Source organism: Micropterus dolomieu, linkage group LG01, assembly GCF_021292245.1.
Source record: "Micropterus dolomieu isolate WLL.071019.BEF.003 ecotype Adirondacks linkage group LG01, ASM2129224v1, whole genome shotgun sequence".
Taxonomy (NCBI): domain Eukaryota; kingdom Metazoa; phylum Chordata; class Actinopteri; order Centrarchiformes; family Centrarchidae; genus Micropterus; species Micropterus dolomieu.
The window spans coordinates 18,307,329-18,317,227 of record NC_060150.1 but is presented as its reverse complement, the minus strand read 5'-3'; the positions used below and the strand labels follow the sequence as shown (position 1 = coordinate 18,317,227).

Below are 9,899 nucleotides of genomic sequence, written 5' to 3'. Positions count from 1 at the left end.
GTTACACAGTATTAGGGGTGTGGGCTGTATTAAAAGTATCCACTGTTCTCCCATGCTCTAACACACAGTAACGATGAAATGTGTGCTGTTCTCACATTCTTCCTCTGTATGTACACATAAACAACAAGGCAGGGAAATATAAAAGGAATTTATTTTATTGTTTGGGTACATTATTGTTCAGTGTACATGCTCACATCTGAAACAAACTTTACGTGCTTGTTAACTCTCCCACCCCGCAGACATCTACACGTCAATACCGATTTATATTCATAGCGGCAAGTGCTATGTAGCTCCACATAGGGGACACAGGAAGTGACATATAACACCTTCATGCAGCGTCGGAACCGCGTAGGAAATTCACAGCCGCACCGGCAGAGCTCCAGAATGTGCAACTCGGCCGGCTCACACGCGGACGCGCTACAAGTGCGAGGGCCCGCCCAACGCTGCTTGCAGCTTTAATTTCCCGAAAAATCTCCTATCCTTTTATTTTGAAGGTTGTCACAGGAAGTATTAGCTTGTTGTAGCCACTAACCGTTTCATAAGCGGTGTTTCGGAACAAGGAGGGAAAGGAGCATGTTAAACTTTGGTAATTTAAACTGTAAACTTGTAGCAGAGCAGCGAAGCATTAAAACAGCTAAATATTTCAGGTGAAGAACATGGAAGAACAACAGGGGCTCCAGCTCGGAGGATACCCGGACTGGATGTCCAGTCTCCCCGAGCAGCTGCTGGATGTCCTGCTGTGGAACCTGGCTATACCAGGTAAAAGAAAACTACCGGGGTTACTGGGCTCTTTTTGGAAAATAATCCAGACTACGATCACAATAGAAAAGTACCGATAACATACAGATTAATGTTTTTATTTATTTGTCTTTATTTCCGGTTATATCACTAACCAATGTATTCTGGGGGTGTCTGGCTCCCCTTCCTGTGTGTCTCTACTCTGTATGTAACGTTAATGTTACACTGCATGGCTAAAATTTTATGGACACGGGTGCACATAATTTGGGCATATAAATGTCTGGCTGCCCTCCGTCTCTCACAACAGGGAGCCATGACAGCATGTCTTTCTGTCTGGATGTGTCCTCTCCTGTTCTGAGATCAGAGCCCTGTCTCCTCAGAGTGATTGACAGGCTGTTTCCCTGCTGGACTCGGCCCTGTCTTTACCGCTGGGCCACCACACAGGTAACGTTAGAGGAGCACCCACCAACTGTATATTGGGGCCAAAGTTAGGGGCTCACAAAGCCTATATCCTGCAGAGGATTTTTAGTGGGACAATCTGGCCTCTGGTGATGCATTCAGTTGGCCTCAACTTGTAAAGTTTGTATAAAAAAATAAAAAAATATTACTCACTTAATATCTCTGTATGTGCCCACATTTACTGATAGCAAATGCAGTACAGTCTGCAGGCAGAATATACTATATGTAACATCTAAAACATACTCCAACGTACAGCTCAACTCCACTACAAGTACTCCATTGCAGTAGAGAGTAGAAAGTGTGTGTGTGTGTGTGTGTGTTAGTGTATATATGTGTGTGTGTGTGTGTATATATATATATGAACTTGTTATCAGTCCAGACTTCACCAGATCCACATTAAACTTCTGTGTTGTTGTTGGTGGGGTCAAGTTTGCATAGACTTGTGTTTTTCTCCTGGTGTTTCAGTTTCCTTCCTCAACAAAAAAGACGAAGGCTTTTGCTTAGGGTTGCAGCTAATTATTTTTTTCAAAAATGATTAAATTGCCTTTATTTGAAATATATATCGAAAATGTCCATCGCAATTAATATCAAAATACTTCCTGTTTAATTTGCTATTGATTAATTCTGTCAATTTAATAAGACTGGGACTGGAGTTACTTCCACTTGCATTGAACTTTTTATATATGTACATGTTTCAATAGTTTTGTATTTATTCTCTTTCTCTTCTTTCATGTGTGTATGCAGCAAGCAGTCCTCACTGATCAGTGTGAGCTCGGTATTCGTTACTTGGACCTGCGGATCGCCAGGAAGCCAGCAGCAGGCAGCAAATTGTTCTTCGCCCATGGTATCTACACACTAATGACTGTGAAGGTACACAAACATACAGCAGTATGTGCACATACAGCAGGTATGTCCAAACAACCCAGAAGCAAGAAAAGACTCACTAAACTCCAACTCTGGTGTCATGGAAATTGAGTTGAGCCAATGCAGGCCTGAGTTACAGAAGTTACTGATAAGAACTTGAATAGAAAATACGACTCTGTGTGTTAGTGTGTCTTTGTGTGTGTATGTAGGAGGCTCTTGAGGAACTAACTACCTGGTTGGACGCTCATCCCAAAGAGATCGTAATCATTTCCTGCTCGCATTTTGAATTGCTGAATGACGAAGATCACGCCCACCTTGTGGAGTTCATCGTCACGCTGTTTGGAAAGAAGCTCTGCTCCTCACAGGTAACTGGGCTGATATATACAGACAAAGACGAGGAAATCAATTAGTCTATCGACAGAGAATTAGTCCACAATTATTTTAATAATTGAGGAATATAATACTATAATAATAAATAGGTTTTAGACTGTTGTTTGGACAAAACAAAAACATTTGACATTTTATTGACTTAATTATATATAAATTTTTTTTGATTGTGTGGAATTCTGAACATGCACGTGTTTATATGCAGGACACTCCTACGCTGCGTTCCTGTTGGTCCAGAGGTCAGCAGGTCATTATTTCCTATGACAACCAGCAGATGGTGCTGCAGCACCCTGAGCTGTGGACTGGAATACCTTACTGGTAAACACGCGTTTGTATCTCTAATAATTCTAATTTAAAGATTAAAGCTGCAAGCAGCATTGGGCGGGCCCTCGCACTTGTAGCGCGTCCGGGTGTGAGCCGGCCGAGTTGCACATTCTGGAGCTCTGCCGGTGCGGCTGTGAATTTGCTACGCGGTTCAGACGCCGCATGAAGGTGCTATATGTCACTTCCTGTGTTCCCTATGTGGAGCTATATAGCACTTGCCGCTATGAATATAAATCGGTATTGGCGTGTAGATGTCTTCGGGGTGGGACAGTTATCAAGCACGTAAAGTTTGGTGCAGATGTGAGCATGTACATTGAAGTTACAACAACTTCCTGTGTCATGGCGAAGAGTTGATCTTTGACGCCACGCCACTGACATGCCCATTGACGAAAACTCGCAAATAGCACAACTTTTCATCGTCAATGCCTTTAGAAGGCACAGCAGAAATTTGACGTCGATCCGACTAAATCCCTAGGAGGAGTTCGTTAAAGTACGAAGTGTGTAAATCATCCAAAAATGGCCGTAAAATTCAAAATGGCCGACTTCCTGTTGACTTTAGGGTATGGGTTCTTGAGGCTTTTTTGTGCGCCTTGAGATGATACATGTCCCCAGAATTTCGTACATGTAGGTTGAACGTGAACGAGGGGATAATCTTTTCCAATTTTCTAGGTGGCGCTAGCGAGTCATTTTGCCACGCCCATGCGCGAAACCCAAAAAATACGAAATTTTTCAGCAGTTCTGACATGTGTGCAAAGTTTGAGTTTTCGAGTATGGTCAGGTCCCCAAAATGGAGAAAAAGAAGAAAAAAAAAAATCTTTACAAATTCAATATGGACCTCGCACAGTCGTGCTCGGGCCCTAATAAATGGGTTTTACACCATGTTGTATTGTTATGCATTAAAAACAAGAATAAGCTCACCATTATGGCACATTGCTAGTATCAGAATTGACAACTAATTGCTATCTTAGGCTTCAATATGACCATACCCAACAGGTTTTCTGTAGACTAAGCTGTAAATCAAGTAAAAACTGATCTAAACATTAAACTGGCTGGCCTAATGGGGGTGCTCTGTCTCCAGGTATGCTGACAGCCCAGACCCAAAGAAGGTGATCGCCTACCTGGAGGACCAGAAGCACAGAGGAAGACCAGGTGGGGGGTGGTACAAGAAGTATTCAAATCTTTTACTAAAGTAAAAGTAGCAATATCACACGTGAAGTACAACCAGTCTTTTTGCAGAATGGCCCCTGTCAATTTTATATTATATTGTTGGGTCATTAATATTGATGTCTGTAAATCGTGAAGCTAATTTAAAATACTGTTGGAAAGTTTAATCTAAAACATTGCATCATATTTTTTAAATGTATATGTTTTATATGTAATCTGAAACAGTGAACACACATTGTTACCATCAAACCAGAGATACAAGGGACCACTATTTAATAAGGTTAGACCGAAGCACTTTTATGTAAACAAGTCAATCCTGAAATTCAATATTAAGCTTAATCCCAGACCAAATGTATGTTGACCTTAATTTTTGTTCTTTGTATGATGTTGTAAATGGAGCTGCTGTGATGCAAAAAAAATTTCAGACTTGATGTGACAAAGTATCATCATCATGTATAGCTGTTAAATAAATGTGAAAGTAAAAGCTACTATATAGGACTAGGAGTAGAAGTAAAAAGTTGCATAAAATGGAAACACTCAAACACTATGTGTACCTCAAAACTGTGCTTCAGTATAGTACAACTGCAGGTAGGTCTAATTGTACTCACTGGTTTGTTGGTTTTACTTTCATGAGTCTGAACTTCAGGCAACATGCTTCTTTCATTAACTGTTTGTTTCCCAGCTGGTTTTTACGTCAGCGGTCTGAACCTGACAGAAGACGCTCCTTACATTCTCCTCCATCCCCTCCAGAACATGAGGAAGATGACGATGAGGGCTCTCTCTCTGCTGCTCGGCTGGGTGAGCGAGCAGCGGCCGGGGCGTGAGGCTGGTGGAGTCAACATCCTCTGCTGTGACTTTGTCGGCATCAGTCAATTCTGCTCACTGGTGATTGGCCTAAACTACAAATTGCTGGGTGGAGCTGGCACGCTCCTTGCTCATCCTGTCTGCAGGATGCCAGGAGCATCTTTCTCAGGTGTCACTGGCTGTTGCCATAGCAACTGGACTGGAGAGCCAACATATCAAATATAAGAAGTCTGTTTGCTTTTTTTTCCCCCCTCAGAAAAGTTGTTTTACCTCTTAAACGTCTGATCATGTGAACATGTTACATATTGTTTCACTCTTATCTCTTGTACGTTATGGATGTTAAAAATGTTATATAAGCTGTTGCTATTTTGGAGTATATACTTTTCATACATTATATAAATAAATGCTTTTATATATTTTAACTCTTGATTTTCAAAGCTCTCAGTGTTTAATATTAGTAATCACATAATACATTTTATTTATAGGCGCCTTTCTGAACACTCAAGGTCACCTTACAAAACATAATAAAACAGTACAGCAGTCGATAAAATTAACAACTATAATTACATCGCATAAAATTAGGGTACAAACAACTGGAAACAAAGATTGAGAAAGAGTGATCACGTGGGATATGCCAGTTTAAAAAGATGTATTTTCAGGCGGGATTTAAAAATGGAAACTGAGTCAATGTTGTGAATGTCTGGTGGAAGACAGTTCCAGAGACGAGGGGCAGAGCGGCTGAAGGCTGTAAGCCCCTTGGTGGTCAGACGAACAGGAGGTACAATGAGGTGAACAGAAGATGACCTAAGAGTACGGGTGGGTGTGTTAATGAAGGAGGTCAGTAAGGTACCGAGGAGCGAGGTTATGAATGGCCTTGAAGGTCAGGAGCAGAGTTTTGAAATCTATGCGGTATTTAACTGGAAGGCAATGAAGCTGCTGAAGGATAGGAGTAATATGATTAATAGAAGGGGTTCTGGATGATGATATGGGCAGCAGTGTTCAGAACCAGTTGAAGTTTATGTATGGATTTGAGAGAAAGACCAACGAGAAGAGAATTACAATAATCAATGCGGGATGTGACCAATGTGTGAACAAGAATGGCTGTACTAGTGGGTGAGAGAGATGGTCGGAGGCGATTAATGCTACGTAAATGGAATTATACCGAGTGATATTAATGTGAGCTTGACATGGCATCAGAGAGTACAGTAAAGCGTTAATATCTGGTTTACTGACAGCAGTCAATAATAAATGCTAAAAGAATACAACAATTATTTTATAATTTAATAATTTATAATTTAAGTCAATACAGAAAAACATGAGTATACAGGTTAACGCCGTCCCATTTCGATAATATTAAAAAACATTGTCATCCAGTTAATACATGGCTATCTGAGTTAAAGGTTTTGATCTGACAATAGAAGTCAACACTTTGTCTTTAACACAGGGACACTGACGACTCCAGCAACAAGAACCCAAAACCAGTGCAGAGAGGTTCAGTGAATGCACAGTAGAAGGTGTATAGGTGGATCAAAGAGTCAGATAAAACTCTGTAGTAGGTCAGAGTCCCTGCAGGCCAGTCCAGATACACTCCAACTCTGTTAGAGGCAGAAGATGGAGGAGTGAGAAGAGCTGTTCTTATATTATTGTGCCAGACAAAGTAACACTTATCAGTCAACTCCAGATTCCATGACTTCTCATTCCATCTAAGCCTACTGCCATCACGGGGAGCCCTTTGTAAGTCACTCCAATATCAACCCCTCCTTCAAAGTCCACCTCCCTGTAACAGCGGCCAGTCAGACCAGTTGTACACAGCAGCTGTTAGCACCAGTTGAATCTGTCCGGGTGATCAGCATACGGCTGCTTCTCCATCGTCAGCACCACTTTTCGGTTATTCTCACACAGGAGGACGCTTGTGTGTGCTGTGTTTGGGTCCAATGTGAGTTCACAGACATCTGATGGGGAGAAAAAGATGACAGATGTAGGTCTGCAGGTTTTGACTGAATGGATGTCACATGAATGGACTTTCTATCTGAAACTAAATTAAACATAAAATGTTACACACTTACATTTGCCCAGACCAGATTTCAAACACTGAATGCATCCCTGATCCACACTGGAAGAAAAAAACAAAGTCAGACCAGCATAGACTGGGACCCTATTTTCACGGTGGCACAAGCAGCGCTACGACTGTTTGCAGTTTCCTTCACTTTGCCTGTCTGTGGTATTTTGATGCACAGTACACAGGTAGAAGGAGATGCACAAACAAATGGGAGGGTTGGTTTGTAGTTGGGGAATGGGTCATAGTAATGAGAATAGAAGTCTTAGAACCACGTCTGTTTCTGAAGTAATGTCACACTGCTGCCAATCTGATGATTGTATCAACAAGAGCAAACAAAATAGTTGTAGTGAGTATGCAGCAATAATGATTAAAATGTCAATAATTATTAGGGCCCGAGCACGACCGTGCGAGCTCCAGAATGTGCAACGCGGCCGGCTCACACCCGGACGCGCTACAAGTGCGAGGGCCCGCCCAACGCTGCTTGCAGCTTTAATTAGGGCCCGAGCACGACCGTGTGAGGCCCCTATTGAATTTGCTAAGATTATTAGGGCCCGAGCACGACCGTGTGAGGTCCCTATTGAATTTGCTAAGATTATATTTTTAGGGCCCGAGCACGACCGTGTGAGGTCCCTATTGAATTTGCTAGGATTATTTTTAGGGCCCGAGCACGACCGTGCGAGGGGCCCGAGCACGACCGACTCGCTAGCGCCACCTAGAAAATTGGAAAAAATTAGCCCCTCGTTCACGTTCAACCTACATGCACGAAATTTTCTGGGGACATGTATCATATCAAGACGTACAAAAAAGCCTCAAGAACCCATACCCTAAAGTCAACAGGAAGTCGGCCATTTTGAATTTTACGGCCATTTTTGGATGATTTACACACTTTGTACTTTAACGAACTCCTCCTAGGGATTTAGTCGGATCGACGTCAAATTTCTGCTGTGACTTCTAAAGGCATTGACGATGAAAAGTTGTGCTATTTGCGAGTTTTCGTCAATAGGCGTGTCCGTGGCGTCGATGATTCGCTATGAAACAGGAAGTTGTTGTAACTTCAGTGTACATGCTCACATCTGGACCAAACTGTACATGTAGGATGAGAGTCCCGCCCTGAACACATGTACATGCTGACATTCACCCACAGTCATAGTGCCACCTGCTGGCAACAGGAAGTGACCTTCAACAAAGCAGCCCCCGCTGCACGTTTCACCTACACGTACGAATTTTCTGTGGTACGTGTATCATGTCCAGACGTACCAAAAAGCCTCTTGGAGCGATGCCCTAAAACCAACAGGACATTTTGAATTTTACGTCAAATTATGGATGATTTACACACTCCATACTTTAACGAACTCCTCCTAGGGATTCAGTCCGACCGACTTCAAATTTCTGCTGTGCCTTCTAAAGGCATTGAAGATGAAAAGTTGTGCTATCTGTGAGTTTTCGTCAATGGGCGTGTCCGTGGCGTGGCGTCAAAGATCAACTCTTTGCCACGACACAGGAAGGTGTTGTAACTTCAGTGTACATGCTCACATCTGAACCAAACTTTATGTGCTTGATAACTCTCCCACCCCGCAGACATCTACACATCAATACCCATTTATATACATAGCGGCAAGTGCTATGTAGCTCCACATAGGGGACACAGCAAGTGACATATAACACCTTCATGCGGCGTCGGAATTGCGTTGCAAATTCACAGCCGCACCGGCAGAGCTCCAGAATATGCAACTCGGCCGGCTCACACCCAGACGTGCTACAAGTGCGAGGGCCCACCCAACGCTGCTTGCAGCTTTAATTTTACTATTATTACTACTATATTACTATTTTAATTGAACACACATCAGGCCAGTAGATATCTTTAAATCAGTGTCAAAAATTTACATTTAATTTGGCTCAATAAAGAACATAAAGAAGCACACTGCATTCATATATAAACTAATATGAGCGATTCTTACAGTATCTGTTGCCCACACCTGCTTTATACTGTATGAAAAATGTCTCCTTCAGTTCTTTAAATACCTGCAGCCATCTGAATGAAGCATGACAGATTTATTGATAAATCTGCAGGCTCTGATTGGTGACGGGCTGCACCATGACTGGCAGAGAAAATATCTATTCAATTCAATTCAATTAATTATTATTTATATAGCGCCAAATCACAACAACAGTTATCTCACAGCACTTTTCATAAAAGAGCAGGTCTAGACCGTACTCTATGACTCTATTTACAGAAGCCCAACAGTTCCCACCAAGAGCAAGCACTAGGCAACAGAGGCAAGAAAAAAACTTCCATTTAAGAGGCAGAAACCTCGAGCAGAACCATGGCTCAGGGTGGGCGGCCATCTGCCTCGACCAGTTGGGGTGAAGGAGAGAGAGGGAGAGAGAGGGGAGAGAGAGAGAGAGAGAGGGCAGGAGAAGAACAGAGAGAAAAAGAGAGGGATGGAAGGAGAGAGAGGGGAGGGAGGCAGCCTACACAATATACACACAGAGGTACAGACAGTAAAGCTGATGTTGCTATAGACTAAATGAAAAATAGTACAGATATTTATGGTACTGTTAATGATAACAATTGTAATGTTAATTAAAGCTGCAAGCAGCGTTGGGCGGGCCCTCGCACTTGTAGCGCGTCTGCGCGTGACTCGGCCGAGTTGCACATTATGGAGCTCTGCCGGTGCGGCTGTGAATTTGTTACGCGGTTCCGACGCCGCATGAAGGTGTTATATGTCACTTCCTGTGTCCCCTATGTGGAGCTACATAGCACTTGCCGCTATGAATATAAATCGGTATTGACGTGTAGATGTCTGCGGGGTGGGAGAGTTAACAAGCACGTAAAGTTTGTTTCAGATGTGAGCATGTACACTGAACAATAATGTACCCAAACAATAAAATAAATTCCTTTTATATTTCCCTGCCTTGTTGTTTATGTGTACATACAGAGGAAGAATGTGAGAACAGCACACATTTCATCTTTACTGTGTGTTAGAGCATGGGAGAACAGTGGATACTTTTAATACAGCCCACACCCCTAATACTGTGTAACTATAACAAGTAGAGAACAGAAGAAAAAGATGTTCTTTCTTTACAACTGTCTGCATAG

At 42.4% G+C, this 9,899-nt stretch overlaps 1 protein-coding gene across 1 annotated transcript; it reads left to right on the top strand.

The window, feature by feature from the left end:
• Positions 1–391: 391 nt before the first annotated feature.
• On the top strand, positions 392–5,162 carry LOC123971040 (PI-PLC X domain-containing protein 1-like). Its single transcript, XM_046049566.1, has 7 exons — positions 392–759; positions 1,046–1,182; positions 1,942–2,067; positions 2,271–2,426; positions 2,654–2,766; positions 3,851–3,921; positions 4,619–5,162. The coding sequence occupies exons 1-7, from the start codon at positions 657–659 to the stop codon at positions 4,963–4,965; spliced, it is 1,053 nt and encodes a 350-aa protein (XP_045905522.1). The 5' UTR covers positions 392–656; the 3' UTR covers positions 4,966–5,162.
• Positions 5,163–9,899: the final 4,737 nt, after the last annotated feature.

Bases quoted from the DNA above. Each gene is read 5' to 3' on its own strand.
- LOC123971040 (XM_046049566.1), top strand. From the start codon at position 657: ATGGAAGAACAACAGGGGCTCCAGCTCGGAGGATACCCGGACTGGATG. The intron at 2,068-2,270 runs GTACACAAACAT...GTGTGTATGTAG, and splicing joins ACACACTAATGACTGTGAAG to GAGGCTCTTGAGGAACTAAC. The intron at 3,922-4,618 runs GTGGGGGGTGGT...TTTGTTTCCCAG, and splicing joins GAAGCACAGAGGAAGACCAG to CTGGTTTTTACGTCAGCGGT.